This window comes from Melanostigma gelatinosum (genome assembly GCF_949748355.1).
Source record: "Melanostigma gelatinosum genome assembly, chromosome: 23".
NCBI lineage: Eukaryota > Metazoa > Chordata > Actinopteri > Perciformes > Zoarcidae > Melanostigma > Melanostigma gelatinosum.
Window position 1 is genome coordinate 4,443,814 of NC_136656.1, and position 19,902 is coordinate 4,463,715.

A 19,902-nucleotide genomic window follows, 5' to 3' on the forward strand; every position below is an offset into this window, starting at 1 on the left:
AAGATGTCTTGAAGTCAAACCGCCAAACTGACATCTACGCTATCTGCGTCATAGCTTTTTGTTTAATTCTCAATTCCATCACATAAACTATAAGGCCAAACCTTAACACTGCCATCAGTCCCACAAAAGGGGTTCCAGTCAAGTCACAAACACTTGAAGCAGGTTTTCACGCTGATTCAATCCAACAGAGATGGCACCGACATTTGTTTTGTGTTTAAGACATACTTTGAAGTACGAACGCCATAATTGCCTTTCACCATTATCTGTACAAAAACAGTATGCATACATAGAAGTGTACTGTAATGGCTGAATTACAGGTAAAAAAAAATTGCCTGCTGAGGAAATGTGGCTGCAGTTTTACTTATGGAAAACTACAGCCAAACAATACCGGGTACATTTAGCCTGTACTACAGTAATGTACCATCACAGTGGTGACCAAAGTACCACTATTGAAAACTATGATTCTACTTTTGATCAACAGCTTATTAAACAGGCAAACCTCTGCAGGGCTGGCCATTAGCTGGCCATTGCCCGGGGCAAGTAAAGGCAAGTAAAGTCAAATCTGTGTTGAAATCAACAGGAGAGCTAGCTAAAGTTAGCCGTTAGCAGCCGGTGGGAACGTATTCATGTAAAATTGAAACTTGAATAAATACGGCTGTTTGAAGGAGATGTTTTCACTGCAACAAATACATATTAGAGAGGGAATTATGACCTGTTTAACTTCCTAACACTAGCTCTCAGCAGTTCATAACACATAATTAAAACTATTAACGCCGAGCTTGTGAAGAAAGCAACCAGAGTGAGACCACTAACCAAGACGGTATTAAGGGATTTTATGTATTTTCTGTCGGGTTTGAATGAAGTGCGTTTTATAATTACTTATTACATCTTCGCAACGTTTCATCCTGGCAAAAATGTTTGAACCCGGACAATATTGTAGAAGGAAAATGGTAGCAGTCTACTGTTGATGTAATGTGAAAAACAATTATTTTACCCCCAGTTACGATGAATTTAACAAATGACCTAAATACCAAGATCATACAAATAAGGTCCCTTAAAAACAGACTCCATTAAAGTAAGTATTAATACTCAAACATATAAATAAACTTCACCAAGTGGCAAAACTAAACTATCAGTACACTTGCAAACGAGACAAGTTGTCCTTGTGAAACAAAGAGATACTTATTAATAAAGTAAACACTCTGCCATCAACATACAACTAGTTACACTGTAGCTACACAAGTACACACATTCACAAACAGAGTAAAAGCATGCTGCAGGTTTGCATGCTTCACAGCGGCAGTACAATCCTCTTCACTGAAACAGGGTAAAGAAAGTTACACTTACCTTTTCATCCTCAGGAGGGCGTTTCTAACCGTTACACGAGCTACTGCCGCTAGCTGATGCTCGTCATTCACTTCCTTGTCGCTCCTCGGCGCGTCGGCCCGCCCTCCATGTGTCTCTTCCTCACCTGGTGCCAATCACGACAGGTGTCCCTCACTGGCCACCGTATTGACCAATGAAAACGAAGAGTTGAATCTAAAGGCGTAATCTGTGTTTCTTATTTTAGTTATCCTGAAATATTCTCAATGTATCATATCATTTTAAGCCACTCTGAGTTATTTCTAAGTTTTACCTTACTTTATTTATATGAATAGAATAGAATTTATACTATCTTTATCCCTTTAAGGGGGAAATGTTTCTCTGCATTTGACCCACCCCTGTATATAGGGAGCAGTGGGCTGCCAATAGATAGATAGATAGATAGATAGATAGATAGATAGATAGATAGATAGATAGATAGATGGATAGAACCCCATTATTATTAAAAATATCTGCAATATATTTCTAGAGGCCAACCTTATGAGTTTCACATTTCATTAAACTAACTTGTGCATTATTTACTAAATTACTGGTCCTCTTAATATTGGTTAATCCTAATATAAATAAAAAATAAGTGAAATTAAATGAATTTAAAGCTTCATAAAATGAAATACTCATACTAAGTCATCATCAACATGTCAAGTGGGATGAGATGATTTAAAAACACCATGTTGGTGATGTTTCAGGTCTTTCATCTTCCATAATGTATAATCCACTGGAGGCAATTCAAACAGCATCATTTTGTTTCATGCACACACATATAGACATGTTGTAAATGACAGGCTACATTTATTAAAACAGCCACTTAGAAAGTGCTTACTTATCAAGTTAGACCAAAGTGAGTGATCCATATACAGAAGGCTTTACAGTATACAAGCACAACCTCTCAGCAGACATTGATTCTGAAATATTTTCAGTTATTTTCAATCGTTTTCATTGGGCTCGTCTGGAGCAGCAGATGATTTCATTTTGAACACTTAATCTCCACCAAGAGCACACATTTATCACAGATCATGATGCATTTTACTGATTTTAATAACATGCGTCGTTGGCCATTCAAACTAAAACTATTTTAAGAATAGAAAAAGGTCCTCGTAATCTTTGTGTAAAAAACATTTCTGATGTCTCTCATTCCTTAATTTAACAACTCAGATGTCTCGTTTTTTGTCCTCAAGGAATCAAGTTCCTCTTGATTAAATTTTGATGCGTCTGTCGCCATTTCGATGTAGAATAAAAGGAGAAAAATATAATTTTTATCCAAATGTATGCACTTATCCAATACAAAAAGGCTGTTGATTACACACATGCTGGCACTTTCATAACCAATGTTTGGAGGAACTGACGGCAGTAAAAAGACGGGAACTTAAAAGAAATAACATTGTGCATCGACGATATGGGATATTGAAAATGCAGAGTGGTGTATCAAATGCCAGGACATACAGTTATGAATAATATAGGAAAAACAAACTTTTATACACTGTACAAAGGTACATTATCACACACATACTGTACACAAGAGAGTTCACAAAAAGGTTCATATACAAATACGATTTAACAAATTTTCAGGCATAACAACACACACTCACACACCCCAAACATAATCACAAGATGTAATCATTTATTACAGTGCATTAAGAGTTAGTTCAGTTATTCCCCTTGTGTGAAATGCCACGTTTCCACGTTAAAGTGCTTTTAGTAATATTACTAGTGCTGGGCAAAGTAACGAGTTAATTTTGCGTTAATGCATTCATTAATTAACGCCGACAATTATTTTATCGCGCGTTAACGCATTTTATTTATTTATTATAATTATAATTTTTTTTCTTTTTTTTCTTTATTGAAAGACAAGAGACAATACATATACATAACAACAAGAGGATGACAAGAACAGTTGGATAAAAGCCAGCAAACATCCTATCGTCAGACTGTCTCATGTTTATCGTTTTGTATTAGAGATATGATGTCCCTTCAGGGTTGCCGTAGAGAAAAGGCGACTTCCGCTGCTCTCCCCTTTGAATTGATTGTTGAACTTTGCCATAACAATGCGATTAATCGTGATTAATCGCAAAAAATCCATGCGATTAATCGCGATTAAATATTTTAATCGTTGCCCAGCACTAAATAGTACCAAATATATTTTCCCCCAATAAACAAGAAAATACATTCATATGAAAGAGCTGAATATTTTCAGGTGCAACAAGTAATGATGCTGTTAAAGACTATTGGGTGCATAAAATATTATAAAATCCCTCATTAAAAATAATGTGCTTCCAGTATTCTCGCCACCTTTTGCAGGTATTTTGTTAATTTAAAAAAAGCAAAACAAAAACAGTACTGTGATTCAGTGATTAACGAGACGTTCAAGAAAAAAAATCGTATCAAGTCAATTTGTCTGTAGCTGAGTTCTTATTTTCTTATAACAGAAATAGAAATCAACTTTTTCCATTTCTGAAATCAGGTTAACTTTTCGTATTCCTTCTCGGTTGAAGGAAAAGTGCATTTCTAGAAAAGTCTTGAAATAGGTTGATTTCTATTGGAATTAGATTTCGTTATTACTAAAACCCTACAGGGCTAAATTATAGACATATATGACCCGATAAGATGAAGGATTCTGCAGTGTTTGAGCATCCTCCAGTTACAGTAAATCAAGTCCTTTACAAAAAAAAAGAATATAAGTGTCTCTACGGACGACTTGCTGTACATTTGTACATGTTGGGTTTGTAACTTGCTCCCTTTGAAGTGACACAGTTCAGTAGACCGATATAGTCCACAGTCTTGTGGTTCCAGGTGTCTCTCTCTCTCATATCCGCAGACAGAGGGTTTTGTGTACAAGTGGGGGAGGTGTTTTTTGTGAGCAGCTCGTTTCTTTTCTTCCTGCTTTTATCTTGTATGAGTTTCACATCAGCTTTCCGTTACCACTTCCTGTTTCTTCTCTTTTCCCTCAGACATTACTAATACGCACACTGTGAGGGCTGCGCCCCCTTTCTCGCCCCTTCTCCTCCCCCCTGTAGTTCTCCTCCAGTCGCATCTTCTCTGGGTCCGTCCCAGCCTCCTTGCCTCTGTGGCCACGGGACGCCTGCGACGGCGGGCTCGGTGGCAAGGCCTGCTTGAAGAGCGGTGGGGTTTTGGTTTTGGCCACTTTGTCAAAGAAGGTGAAATCGGCCACATATTTCCCCGAGGGGGACAGGGAGACGACGGGGGGGAACTCGTAGCCCCAGAGGATCTCGTCCGGAAGGTAGGATGTTCGGACCTGACAGGTGGCGGAGGTCGGCTCAACCGTGGCGCTCATGATCACTAGCAGCTCAAAGTCAGCCACGTCCGGGTCTGTCCAGCCACCACCTGGAGGACAGAGGAAACCTGAGGTTTAACGACAATCTTAAAAAACGACTATTTTCCAAAGCAAGCCATACGTTTTGCATAAGTTTTCTTACAGAAAAGCTGCTGGGAAATTGATTACCCATCACAAAAAAAGTGAGAAATTCAGAGCATAGTTATAGCAGCCTACAGCTATTATCGCCGCTCTGCACTGAGTTCATACGGTGGTTAGCGCTGATAATGCCATCCCGACATACGCCATCATTGCCCAACCTCCGGTCAGTAAACGTTGTTATTCCTGTCAGCACTGTTGTCGTTGTTTGCGCTGTTACCTGCAAGCCATTGTCATGTTAATTATTCGTAGATATGCTCTGAAAATTGCAATTTAACACCTTTAGAGAAAGAGGAATTCAAAGCTGCATTTTGTTGGCCACTTGGGGGCAGCATAACAGACTGAAAACACTGAATTATGAACTTACAAAGGAGTTGGAGAGAACATGTTAGCAAGCACTTGATTTTGTATAAAGACAGTCACGTATGTGGCGAAGGAAAGACACGCACACACACGAACATGCACACACATCCTGAAATTTCCAAAACATAAAAACTCCTCACTCACTGACTGATTCTAAAAACACTTGACTGGATCTCACACACAAACACACACACACACACACACTTACAGAACTCATTCCAGCATGTTGAACACACAAAAAAACTGCCACCTGTTGGAAACATTACAATCATAAATGTCACATATGTTAAAAAAAATAATATATATATATGTGTCTATATACTTCTCATTCATTGACACACAAACCCAATAACACAAAGGACACGCGTGAAGACTCGTGCACTCAAACAAAGCACACACCTGCATCAACAGGCCGCACTCAGAATGCCGACTCTGTCATCTGTCTAAACAGTCCTTCCCCTAACCCAGACCCAGTGACGCTCCCACCAGGGAAAAAAACACCAGGTTTCGCAACCGCTCGTACTCCCTGCGACAAAACTTGGTCGAGGGATTCTCTTTATTGGGCGGCGCAAAGGGCTCCAACTGCATTGATGTCGTGACCTTAACCAGCTGCATGGCTAGGGATGCTGCTGCTGCTGCTGCATGAAATATGGTGCAGAGATTCATGGCCCCCCTCCGGATGAATTGTAATAACTTTGGTCATCTTTACTTTTCGCGTGACGCCAATATTAGGTCAAACTGTTGTCCTGTACTGTGGTTTATGCGCAAAACTGACCACAGCCTCAGCTGTGCATTTCTGTGGTAATAAGCAAATGTAAGCATGCTGAAATGTAAAACTTAGATGCGGAACACAGTAAGCAACATACCTGCTAAACACCAGCATGTTAGCATTGTCTTTGTAAGCACGTTAGCATTTAGCATTCAAGTCCATCCACTTTTCTCAACCGACAAGCTCTTTTTTTTGTCATCAGCCACAACAGGGTTTCGTGATCTTTCTCACTTTGAATGAGTCAGCGATGGTGTTTCCCCACAGTGTGCGCGCACACTTAAATGTCACCCATCAGCCTGGTGTGGTACAGTGTATAGACATGGTCAAGAGGAATGTGCTGATATTCCAGCTCAGTGGTTCGGACGGCCATGACGCCTCTCCTACAGACCGTCTCCGCAGCGTCCGGCCCTCACAGTCACATAATGCCATAAAGAGTCACACACTGTTGCACTGGAAGCCAGTTTTCAATGTTCTTACGGGAGCAGTTTCCTGCTGAAGATCCCTTAAATGTGGTACATGTTGAGAACATAAAGCAGGCTTAGCAGGAAGCTTTAAAGCTCTGTTCAAAGAACCAGTGCGCACAAAAGCGTGCTCAGTCATGAGTATTATCACGGAAGTATGCCCAAGACTTTTTAAAATATCCGTAAGAGACAGCCACCCATTCACCCATTCATCCAGATCTAGTCATCATGTGCAGAACCGCACATTTCCTGAACATTCACCTGTTGGATATATGCAACACGAACAAGCCAGATGAAACAACACTGGGGACCTGGCAACAAAAACTGACTACTGTTACAGTAGGTATTTAGAACAGGGATTACTGTAATACTATGGACAGTATTATGTGTAATTGAACCCCTTAAATATGTCTCCAGTTGAAATTACTGCTGAAGGGGAGGCAGAGCAAAAAGGCATCTAGGACATAAGGAAAGGAAAAGAAACTGATAACGTACAAAATCAGGTGTGTCAAGTGAGGCCAAGGAAATAAGAAGTCTGCAGTCAACGAGTGGTGTGAGTGTAAATAACGGCACAATCCCAGTCCGTCAGTACTGATGCCTTTGTGGTTTCCAGTGCTGCTGTAAGTGGATCTGTGCAGGCTTCGTGTCAGCACCCCGGACTGTACAGCATTGTGCTCTGATGAGGGGTGTCTCTGCCGGTCTCTCTCTCTCACACATTCCAGCCAAAGAAACCGTCTCCTCCGGTGCCAAACCGGCCCAACTCTGGACAGTTAGAGGCAGCCAAGAACGCAGCACATGACCGTAAATACCGACACACCTACTGAATGTACATACAGCTATTCTCAACAGACATAAGAAGGTTTTGTTTCAAAGAAAGACATTTCATAAAATATATAATGCCTTTTGCCAATTAAGGATTGCTTGTAAATTACTGAATACAATGTTTTAAAATGTAATTGTTGAAGAAATTTTCTTCTTGATATTTGTGTATCAAACCAAGCAGCAACCTCCTGTGCCACTTCAGGCTTGCTTCAAAAGTGAGTCAATCCCCATAGACCCCCATGTTAAGATGCCAGACTTTGCAGCAGAAATAAACATGTTTACAGCTTGGAACAAAAAACGGATTGAATTCATTCATGGCAACTATGTGGGAGATGATGTTTTGTATAACTCACTCGTTTAAATTCTGTTAGGGCTTAAAGTTAGATATATCTCAGTGCCTGCTTTGAGTGACAGGTGGGTGCCGTCTTAGATCGCTAGCTGCTAGCCGTCACCTCAACCAAAGATCCACGGCCACGGCCTACCTTTTGCTGCCCAGGCCCTGAGGGGGCTGTTGTCGTCGATGATGTGGTAGAAAGTCAGGGGGATGATGAGGAAGGGGCTGTCGCTGGATGTGTCCACCTGAAACGGCACGTTGCGCTGGTCCAGCCGCACCGTCTCGCCCTCCTTGGTCAGCGACGTCTGAAGCAACTTCCCCGTCACCTGGGAGCCAAGATGGAGTCAGTAAATGTAGCCAAGAGGTTGCAGAAGGCATCCTGCAACCAAAAGGCTCCAGGTTTAATACCTGCACCGGCCAATATCTTCATCAAAGACATTATCGCGGCCCCTTTAAAAGAGCTTATGGTTCTCATGAAGGCTTTTCTAGTCATTTCCTTTATTGCATGGGCTTCCAGGTAAGACTGTATGTCAGGGGGTTGAATGAAACAGTAGGCGTCTCAGGTTGTAATTACGTCTGATGAGAGGCACAAAACTGCAGTATGAATGAATCATACCCAAAAGCGACTTGCATACCTGGCATCCTAACAGCAGGCTTTTGCGCATGTTGGCCACTCGGATCATGAGGCAGGGCCGACCCTCGTGATTTGACACGACAGCGTGTTGACTAAACTTCACTGTCTCGCCTCTCTTCTTGGGACGAGCGACCTACAAGAGGAGGGGAACATGTCACAGTTGGTAGAAATGGTTCTGGTTACTACGTACTGTAAACAGGGGGCGACTCTGGTTTCCTCTTTCTCTGTTCAAGATAAGTGAGGAGATAAGCTTGCTTTTGACAGATAACAGTTACCTAGAAGTCGATTGCTGAAAACACTGACAGCTGTAGTGATACAGGATGGGCAAAGGAAGGACGTATTAAGGTGAAGGGGGTCTGAGGAACCAGCCAATGAACTGCAACGCCCCAACTCTCCAACTAAGACACTTTGTTTTGTGTCAAAAAGACTAAAAACTACACATGACGACCTTTGCAAGGAAAGTGCCGGTGATGAAGATCTCCATCACCATGGTGATGACCAGCTGAAAGATGAGCAGGACAATGGCGCCGGGGCACTCCTCGGTGATGCACCGGAAGCCGTAGCCAATTGTGGTCTGAGACTCCAAAGAGAAGAGGAAGGCTCCCGTCAGGGTCTTCACCTCCATTACGCATGGAGTATGGTTGGAGGGGGGGTCAAACTCTGGAGGAAGAGAGGAAGAATAAAGGATCTACGGTTTGGGGGTCGTAAACTAATTACCAAGGAACATTGTGTTCCCTGTTCTGCCAGATCTTTCTCACGCTCTTTCTGCAATGTAAAACTGTATGCCTGTGTCTTTCTTGTTAACTCATTCACAAAATAGTGCTTGTGCTTCACGAGTCCTTTTTTACAAACAGCCAGAGGACACGGCCAAAGCTCCATCCTCCTCCCTCGCTCCTCCTTACCCAGGAGATCTCCATGCACCAATGCCACCAGGTACCACAGCACTCCGAACACGAACCAGGTCCCAGCGAAGGTGGCGGAGAAGAGGAAGAACTTGTAGCGCCACTGCATGTCTAGGAAAGTCGTCCAGAGGTCTCTGAGGTACAGCGCCCCTCGCCCGCTTACGTGCTCGATGCGTACATTACTTCGTCCGTCCTTCGAGAGGACGCGGCGCCTCCTTCGCAGAGCGCAGGGCCCTCCAGCTCCCGTTCCTGCTCCGCCTGCACCAGCACCTCCGGTCCCACCTGTGGAGCCCAGCAGGGGTTTGGTGATGTCAGTCTGGGTCTGGGAGTGGCACACTCTCTGAGGAGAGGAGCCTTCGGAGGAGGGGGGAGTGGCTGAGGTCATGGCTGGAGCTATAGGGGGGGGGGTCGGAGACGGAGACAACAGGAGGTGTGGAGAAGAAGAAAAGTGGGTAAAGCCGGTGTGCATAAAAACTTTAAAAGAAAGGTGAGATGGCGAGAAGAAAGGGGCATAGGTTGTATGGGCAGTAAGATTAAGTGAACAGCAGGGGTGAGTCGAAATGAAAAGGTGCAGGATGTGTGAAAAAGGACAAAAGAGAGAACACAGTAAACCACATGAATGAGAAAAATGACAGAGTGGAACATTTGGGAAGAGAGGGAGATGACGATGAAGAGAGAAGAAGAGGAAGGGGATTAGAAGCACATTTTTCGACTGGGCAGTGTTGCGGCTATCCACGTGGTCCATTAAAGCCCCCATTTTCCTTTCAATTTAGTCAACTGGCCTTGTCAAAATAAAAGCCTCCTTTCAGCGTGAAGGCACAGCTGCTCTTTCACATTAAAAGCGTGATAGTGCCGGCTCATTCACGTGTCGGTTGCACAAGAGGGCTACTGAATTGAGATGAGGAGACACCAGTGACTGTTATTCCACATGAAAAGGATGAAGAGGAGAGTCTTTAGATTTCAATCAAGGACGCCGAGGTCTTCTGCTGGACAACCCTCTTCTATTTCACTGAAAGCTGTTTTCAGACACAACCCTTCATTTTCTCAACACTTCTGAGAGACTTAATTTATGCATCATTTGCAGCAGATGTGATAGAGAGATATGCACAATTTTAGAGTCAGACAAATCTTTTGAGAGGATGTCCGCTGTGGGGAACTGTACAAAAAGTTGCCTGTTGTGTATTTTTGGGACTGTAGTTCATGGTTTAGGCCCCTTAGCTCCACTTAAAGGAAATCCCAATGCTGCCACCATGATATGTGCACACGGCAAGGTTCATAAATGGGTCGGTAACCTCAACCCCATCCAACACCTTTGTGATGAACTGAAACGCCAGGCCTTGTCACCCACATCGGTGATTCTCTTGTGACTTAAATGGTTCCAAAATCTCGTAGAAAACCTTCCTTGAAGAGCCGTAGCAGCATATTTCCACATTAGATGTTCATTAATGAAACACGCATGTCCAAACACATTTGGAAACATATGTATATTAAATTGATGTAGTTGTACTCCCATACAACTGCACCATCACTCATTACTCAAGCTAAGTGCTTGTTGTCGTTTAACAAGTGTCAAGTGAATGCCTATATGTCAGACACTGGAGGTGTGATGTGGTGGGATGGATCTGTATGTAAGTGTCTGTGGGTTTCAAAGTGTCAGCAGTATATTAACTGAACGAGAAGTCCCCCACCCCACCCTCGGGTGCCATGGACACTTATTCTCGCTGTATGGGTTTTTCCTTGCTTCGCCCTCATCGGGGCTGCAGTTTCTCCAGTTCCTTCTTTTTCCTTCCTTCTCTCTGGCTCACACTCACTGTTCACCAAATGGCCCTTTTGTGTCAAACTGCCTCGGCTTTCCGAAGCGCAATACGACAAAAACCTAAAACAAAACCACACAAACAAAAGCCGAAGAAACACGACGATCTGATACACTCTGTCCTTCCTGACCCTTCTCTCTCTCCGCTCTCCATGCTGGAGCTCACACTGAGTGAATGAATAGAGATCTGTGTTGATGTCTGTGCTCTGAATACTAACATGTGGAGGGGGAGAGGGAGGCGGGGTCAAGAGGAGGCCCATGTGATTGGCCGTGTCCATCTCCAGCTGAACTCTGAACCCTGCGTGGCTCCTGCCCACACATACAGTAAACACACACTCGTGAATTGAACATATGAACCTTTTGAAGAGTTCAAGCACAATACAATCCCATTGACTGTCCAAAGGAATGTTTGGTTTGCAGACTCAGGACTTTACACACAATAATACAGTAACTAGCAGTAATAAGACAGTACTAATGCAGCCCTGCTCCACTATGTTCGCTAACTTTGTCTGCCTGAAGTTTGTTTCTGGGCCGCGTGTGTACAGTGAGTTTATCAAAGCTTTTCCACGGGAACACGGCAGCCGTGTTCGGCCGTAAACAGGTTTGATGAGAGCGGTGAGACTGAACTAAAACAATAAGTTGAAAGATGCTTAAAACTTTGTCACAACAAAAAATCATCCAGACTATTTAACAGTATCTACAGTCACTACCCTTATAAGCTGTACAAAGCAAGTTATATCGATATTAGCAGAGGCAAAACAAGTGTCAGTCTCGCTGACAGCAATATGGATTCCGTCTCTTTCTGAAATGACTTTTTCCACACTCGAGGTCAGGATCTCTTCCTCTCCTTCCCTCTGTCCTGTGCGCACAAGAATCCTTTGTTTTCGAGGAGATGAAAGGGACAAAAGCCACCATTGAAAAATACGACTGGGTGAGCGAGTGAGTGAAAGAGGGAGCACGTTAGCCGGGGAGAGGAGAGCGGTACGGAGGGTTAACGTCTTCATGTGTGTGTGTGTGTGTGTGTGTGTGTGACTGCGTTTGATCGTGTGTGAGTATGCGGTGCTTGACATTGTGAGGGGGAAGAAGGGAGAGAATAATTGGTTTTGAGGGGAGGATTGAGAGAGAATTGAGCACCGGGTGACAAAGGGAGTGAAAGAGGAAGAGGGAGGGAAATGGATGGCGAGAGAGAGAGAGAGGAAGGGGTATGTGGAGCGAAGGTGGAGGAAACAGATCGGTGACAAAAGACGGTCATTAGTATTCCAGAGGAGCGAGTAATCCCTTCCACTCTGTGGCCCTGTCCAGTGTCCACGGCCATAAAGAGCCCCTAGCAGCCAGTACAGTGCACTGAAAAGACTCAATACAACACAAGCTGAATGGCTCCGACCACTGTCCGCACCCAAGCAGCCTCTGCAGCGCTCTGAAAGGGCTGTCGAAACATCAACACAGGCCGTGCCAAGAAGGCATCTACTCCGCCAACACAAGACGTTAACGCCACAAACTCCCCGGAGCCAAACTAAGCACCGCACATCGCCATGCTAATCAGCTGCTGTGGTGTCAGTGTGTCTTTATTTACGTAACAGTGAATGATTTCAGACAGGCTCATTAAGAGACAGAGCCTCTTCTTCTTGCGCTGCTTTTTTTTGTTGTTGTTCTCTTTCCTTTTTTCTCTCTTTTCACTTCCGGTCATTATGATTCAGCATAAACGACTGAACATTCACGGCCCTGATTGGTTCACACAGCCTACCGCCAATTCTCAAAAGGCCGGGACGCGTCACGATGTACGTATGTGCACGTGTGGGGGCGCTTACAAATTAGCTCAACTCGCTTGTGGCGGCGGTAGATTAGCTTGGTGTTTCTATTGCAACGACACCGATGTTTAACTTGATGATGCAGGTTATTGTTGTACATTTAAGAAACACAAACAATCACCAAACCAGTAGATATATTGCTCTGCTGGTCTGGAAGCTGATTTATAAATATGAATGAAAATGACAGATAACAGAAAAGATAAGATAAATCCATTAAGAGACACACTTAGTACTGTTATACTAGGATGCCACTATGAAGAATAATCTGTCAGATCTTCACATTGATTCTTTCAATCAAACATTCCTTTGGTATCTTGATAAGTAGAAGAGAAGCAACAAAAGATAAGGATGAAAGACCTATTTTAAAACGTGTGTGTGTGTGTGTGTGTGTGTGTGTGTGTGTGTGTGTGTGTGTGTGTGTCTCTTACCTTTCTGTTGACTTGGAACAGAAGTTCACTTGGATTTAGTTTCACTGTCCAGCAGACATGTGAAAAAGACAGACAGCGCACAATTCGATCTGTCGTGGGGGGAAGAAGGTTGAACACAAGAGCAGAAAAGTTCACGGTTTTGAACGACACGCACTTGTTGACAGCCCGAGCATGTTTCTTTTCACAGCACCTCTCACGTTGACGTCACATTGTTTGTTTTCTTCTTGCGGCCCCTCTACGTCCTTGTCATCCTGTACATTTTATGGAAGAGAATTGCAAAAAGAGAGGCCCGGGTGAGGATAAACCGGGTGAGTCGGTGTCTCCCAGCACACTGGTACTGGCGGTGCCGGTTCTGGCTCACTGTTACTGGCTCATTATGTAATCAGATGAGCACAGTTGGCTCTCCGTCCTGCATGTGAAGCTGAAGCCCCGTGTGTCCCGGGCAGAGGGAAGTTAAAGCAGCCTGTGCTGTCCACTCCTCCAGGACCCCCCCTGCATGCCTCTCTATATAAACCCAAAAGTCTTCAGACAGCCGCTGTTTCACGACATTTTTCATTCATTAATTCAACTCTCCTCCCAGCTTCTCCTCCTACCCTCCCTCCCCGCGTCTCTCCCTCACTGTACTCTATAAATGGGCCTCTTTGTTTGCGAAGGCCTCCTCCGCTGTTGCAGCCTTTGTCAACTTTCTTGTGTAAATGTTTGATGGTTATGAGATACAAGCCTGGAAGTTGTCGCACTGAAACGGAGGTATTTACAAATCAAAGCCGGGGAAGGGGAAGAAAACAGGGCTTCTTTCTTGTGCACTTGGCTACTTGCAGTTTTGCGTTGGCCAGTGCGCAGTGAATGGATAATACCGGTGCACTTCTGTGGGGGGGGCTCTGTGGTGCACATGGTCCAGCTGTGATGGACAGCGCGGGACGACCAGGACTAGTTTATCCAACAAGCATCGGACTGAAACACTTGTCACTTTCACCTCTGATGGAAAGAAGGAAGTGGTTACATGCAGTGCATTTACACGGCAGGTTCCGGTTCTTGTGCTTGTACTCTCTACTTGTGCTCCACTTCCTTTCAGAGGGAACTATTGTGGGTTTTATTCCGCTACATTTCTTTTTAGAGCTTTAGTTCCTTTGCAGATTAAAATCTTGTGTGCGACACATTTGATCGACACATAATATATGATGCACTTTTGTACAACAGCATATATAAAGTAGAGCAAATCAGCTCCACTCACTTCCACATGAATCCATCAGTAATATCAATACAATGAAACATTCACATCAACACTCGGAAAGGTGCTTCTGTTTCTGATGCTTTCACTTTGGTTACTTGGATTACATTTCGCTGATAATACTTGTGTACTTTTACTTGTAAGAGAGTATATTTTTTCTGAAGTGAAGTACAGGGAAGTGTAAATCTTAATGTTGACAGCAAGAGCGGTTGTGCAGGAATTTCTTCATTTTTTGAGATGCACTCCGGTGCACCAGCATTACAAATATTGGATGTGTGTTTGTTTTTTATTTGCGATTTATTAAGTCCTGAGGTGCCAGGAGGGAATAAGTTACCTTTTTACATTAGAAAACATTACAAAAGGGCAACCATTCAAAGCTTTCCTTATAACTTTGTTGTGACGGGAGTTAAATTTACCGAATGCCCAGATGAGAGTCTCCAGGTGCGGCTTCAGACGCATGAATCTGCAGCTGGGACGCGGCGCACAATAAACCCGGGCTCTTGGTTTCACATGCACATCAATCTGTGGGGCCCCTCCAACATGCCAACAGGGCCCCACATTATATGAATGTGTTTACCTTCTGGGTGACCATTTCACAAGGATTAGGCTCCTTTGAGGTCGGGGTCATCCTCGGCCTCACCTGAAGGCATGAAGGAGCCGATGAACAGGGCGATAAACAAGGCAAATACATCAAGATTATTGTGACTGTTACAGAGACGGATGATGAAGAACTTTTCTCGCTGTTGGCAAATAGCTGTACAAACTGTGGAAGAAATTTACTGTTCTCATTTTGTCACTGAGCTGAAATAACCTCTGTGAAAGCAACATATAACTGTATTTAACCCGTTGCAACAAGAACAGACACGATCTGTGTCATTCTGAGTCAGAATCCAGCAGTGTATGAGGGAGGCTGCATGTTTCCAAGTAGCATTAACTTTTGCAATCTCAGCTTCGGGTCCAAATTGTCCAAAACAGTCTAAATTAGGACGGACGCAATGCTCAGCATCAGCATGTTAGCGTTGTCGTTTTGAGCATGTTAGCATGTAGCCTAAAGCACCAACGGTGTGTAAATGTTAGCCACTAAAATGCATGGAAGTGAAGGGAAGCAGACCCCTAAATCATTACTTGTGATGTAAAGAATTTAACATATGTTTATTCTGTTTCCTTAATCGGGATTTGTGACCATTTCTGTTCAACAACACCAACGAAAATTGTTGCACAAAACTGTCATGTTTACCTCCATTTCAAAGGACTTCAGAGATTTTAACCTCTTTGTTTTCCAAAGAGGCTTCAAATATCGGATGAAATAGACGATCCGCATGCATTCCAAAAGGATTATATGGCTGCATTAAATATCACCACACGGTATGAAGGCTCAATTTTGCTCTGCGTCATATTTAACCCACCTTGTGTACGTTTGAAAGAATGTGACCTCGCTAAGCCAACACAAACCAACACATTGCTCCTCTGTTTTCAGACCGGCGAGAGTTTTAGGAAAACTATGTCACGGAGGTCAGCGGTCACTGAGAGGGAGTCGAGAGAGGAGGGAGAAGATGAGGAAGAAAAGAGAGAAGGAGGGGAAAGAGAGAGAATGGGACACAAAGAAAAAGAGGAAGGAAGAGAAGAAGCAGACAGGAAGACGTTGTGATGATGGAGGAGAGAGGAGCGGCGAGAAATTGTAAGAGGAGGTGTGGTGGAAGGAGACAGAGTGGCACATGATGGCGTAATGTGGACCGGTCGGAAGGCCACCCTTCATTTTTCACCTCCTTCCTCCTTGTTTCCACCCTTCTCTTTGTTGATCTGCCTCCTCGGCCGGTTTGTGTTTCCATCACATGTTGCCCTCCCCCTTTGTTTCTTCTTTTATTCTGTCAGTTTCACTTCACCGACTTATTCGCTTTCTGAGCGAGCGACAACCTCTTCCTGCAAGTAGAAGACAAAAAGGGGAGAAACCTGTGCACACACATGCAGACACCCCAAAAACCAAACACAGACACACAGAGACAGACAGGTAAACAAGTAAGTAACACGTGAGCTGTCAAGTGCCGCATTAATCTCTCACTCCATCTGGTGGTTGTCTGTAACATACACACTCATCAGACAGACAGACAGACAGATGGAGGATCCTGCGGGCAACCTAGAAAAATAACCTATTTAATAGGCTGCATAGGTATGTTGTCATGGGCTTTTTTTGGTAATATTTCCAAATAATAGTGTTGAAAAGTCTAGTAAACAAATAGTAAAAGTCATACTTTGTTTTCCAGTGATTTGGGGAGACCCTATGAATGCACGGCGCCCTCAGCATTCGGCCGTGCTGTGAACGTTGGTCTTTTTAAAATCATAGGAAGCTGGATCTTCTTCAGATCCTCGTGACTAAAAACTCAATTTCCACTCATGTGACCTGCAGACGGGTCTCAAATTAAAGGAAAACCTGAATATACAGTATGGTATTTGTTTAATGCACAGCAGCACGCAATTAGCTTGTCTAAATTCTGCCTTTCACGAGGTCAAGCGGTCCGAGTGATGACAACTCGATCTGATCTTTCCATGACAGCACATGATCGCTGCGGACCTAAAGGCCCTCACAAAGTCATTTCATTTGAATTCATATGGTGTTCATCCTTCAGCTGGTAACGTCTTGTATCTTATCTCCGAGCCGTTCTCCACTCTGATCACCATTTCTCTGTGTTTTTTTAAGTGCTGCTCAGACCTGATGTGGTAGGATCAGCCAAGAAACAGCTGCAGTACAGATAAACCAGGAGAAAAAGGTCAATGCTTCGAAACATGTGTCAGATAAGAAGCCAATAGTAGGCTACACAAAGCCTTTTTTGTCTCGGGGGTCCCCTAATGAATCGTACAGTTAAATAGCTTCTAATCACTGACTGGTTTGTTTATGTTTTAGCGGGTTTTTACAAATGAAGTGGATGCGGTGGGAAATCTTGAGCTGCAGATGTGCCTGCTGGGTGACCGTGTTAGTCTGAGAGTTCCGTGAGGTTGTTTGGTCATTTCTTGGAGTTTAAGAAAAGAGCATGGTTGATGTTAGCTTGACAGACTAACGACTCACAGGACGTTTTCAATGTCTCTCTGCTGCTGTGTATATACTTAATCCCCAGTAAAACCATTATGTTGCGGCTTTGCCTCCCTCTTTCACCTGCATTGCTCCATCGCCTAAAGCAACACAGCTGATAACGACCCTCGGCACAGACACACAGGTCATGACCAACCGTTATATAACTCTGACCCCAATTGACTGATACCAACTGATACCACCTGATACCACATTATTCGTGCGTCATCGGTCAATTTTGGCACTCCGGGGTTTCTATCGTTTTTTAAACGAAACGATCATGAACATCTGGGAATGTTTGTGAATCCTGGCCACATGTATTGATCAGACTCTTGGTTTGACAGGAACAGTTGCTACAGCAGAGAACTTACCTGCTGAATTCAGTTGAAGTTTGAGGAATGCGTCCTAAGAAGGACTGTCGTACACTGATGGTATTTGGCACCGAGTCGCCGAAGTGCTCATTCACAGTCAGTGCTTCAGTGTTGTGTAACATGTGTTTTACTGCAGGAATGACACCAGGAGACCAAGTAATTCTACTTTTATGTAAAGTCATATTTCTGGTTTTACTGCCTCGCAGTGTCAAAGTCTGACATTCATGAAAACTTTTACTTGAAAGGCGAGCTGCCTCTGTTCCCGGCTCTCGACCTCCTGGACTCAATTTTTATTCTTCAAGTTGGGTAATGGAACAAGCTGACGGTTTAGTGCGCGGAATTGCGTCGCACTTGCTCATTCAATGAGACGACAACACAAAGCGTTGACCACGTTTAGGCAGCGTCGGCCATCGAAGAACGAACTCACATCATTGGCATCATTAGCACAAGTAGGCCAATGAGATAAGGCAATACTCTCCAATCTGCCATTGTTCATTCTGCAACGTGAACAATGGCAGATGAATTAGACTTCATGCACGAACCTCTAAACTGGTGGTCTTTTTCTTTTGTCAGTACATCAAACTGAACTGTATTTTATCCCTTTGGACAATCAAACTTTGTTAAAATCACCAGGAATTAAACGTGAAGATACCCTGGCATGTTAAATGTTGCTTATAGGGCTGCGTCAATTCATGTTGTGCAGCTGTGCAGTATGACGCCTATTGAAATCAGCTGTGCAGGGGGGCATGCTTAAGTGATAAACTATCTCATTTATTTAACATTTCAACAAAGAAAGGTAGGTCTGCAGGGAGTAATGATTTAGTTGGATGTGTTAAGTGCTTTGTGTTTTCCTGCACCATAAGATTAATATTTAACATACGTTAAGTGGGTTTGTTGTGGTGACTCGGCATGTTTGCTTGTCGGGCACTGGGTGCACAACAACCAATTCTGTCTGGCTCTGGAAAAGTGTCGAGGCCATGCGAAAGGATAATTTAGGTCTTTCCTGTGAGATCAAATGTCGAAAGATATTTGTACAACCTCAAATGTACAATGTGTCTTTTATCAGCTCTTAAAAGCAAACAGGAAAAATAAAATCAAGAGCAAAGTACAAGAACATCTGCTGCAGAGTGAAAAACAAGAGAAAGGGATGATAATAACAGGAGCAGACGATTGAAGACAGGGTTTAAACACACTGAGGAGGTGGAGGTGATTAGACACAGGTGGATTCAATCAGGGGCGGGGCAATTACTATGGCGGGAAAACATACGACGGCAGGAAGTGAAGTGAACACGGGATGTGGCGGGGAACTTCAAAATAAAACAGGAAACAAATTTATCCAAAACCAAGATTGTGACAGTTTATCAGCTAATTGAAAATCTCTTAATTCTATAGAGGACTTTTCTAGCAAAAAAAAAAACAGAAGGAGACATAAGTCCTGAGAGAACATCGAATCAGTCTAAAGAATTGAAATCACATGCGTGGGTGTTTAAAAGAGAACCCAATTGTACACATCAAAGTCTGTTTACAGGTGAAGGCGACTGCTACTGGACATGTGAAACGTGTGTGAATTCGCAATAGCTGCAACCAGTAGGAAACCAGTAAGAAAGACAACGCACCCAAATCTCAGACCAAAGTGTCAGCCGCCGAGTTGCATTGTGGGTAACGTAGGCGCTAGGTTTTGACGATTCAGCAGGTACAATGGCATGAAAGAAACGCTGTGGCACTTTCTCGCTACCGTCAGCGTCTGCGTTGGGAGAATCTTCGCACGTGTTTTTATTGACAGTACAGTTCGTCTGTAAAACCTGGGAGCAGGTTAACAGGTTACTGTGGGCCGTCATGCTGCAGTCAGGTGGTCCCCACTCATTGGCTGAATCAAAGGTGTGTCAGCTATAATCAAGGTCAACGAGTCAACAACTGCCACAGCGTTATCAGACACAGGTGAACAAGAGATACGAAGAAGACTCAACCCCCAAACCGAGAGGTGGTTGACCTCGAAGGAAGTCATAATGCACACCACCGCTGACGGCTGTCATCCCACAGTCTCAACGCCAAACAACAATTCAAGGTCTCGTGACGTCAGGCTGTATGTTGTGAT

The 19,902-nt window shown here is 43.7% G+C and overlaps 1 protein-coding gene across 1 annotated transcript; it reads right to left on the reverse strand.

Annotated features, from left to right (window-relative positions):
- Positions 1-2,199: 2,199 nt before the first annotated feature.
- On the reverse strand, positions 2,200-13,463 carry kcnj10a (potassium inwardly rectifying channel subfamily J member 10a). The gene is made up of 7 exons (XM_079295146.1): positions 13,335-13,463; positions 13,145-13,233; positions 9,096-9,488; positions 8,642-8,853; positions 8,195-8,326; positions 7,708-7,885; positions 2,200-4,722 (listed from the first exon to the last, which is right to left on the reverse strand). The coding sequence occupies exons 3-7, from the start codon at positions 9,478-9,480 to the stop codon at positions 4,325-4,327; spliced, it is 1,305 nt and encodes a 434-aa protein (XP_079151272.1). The 5' UTR covers positions 9,481-9,488; positions 13,145-13,233; positions 13,335-13,463; the 3' UTR covers positions 2,200-4,324.
- Positions 13,464-19,902: the final 6,439 nt, after the last annotated feature.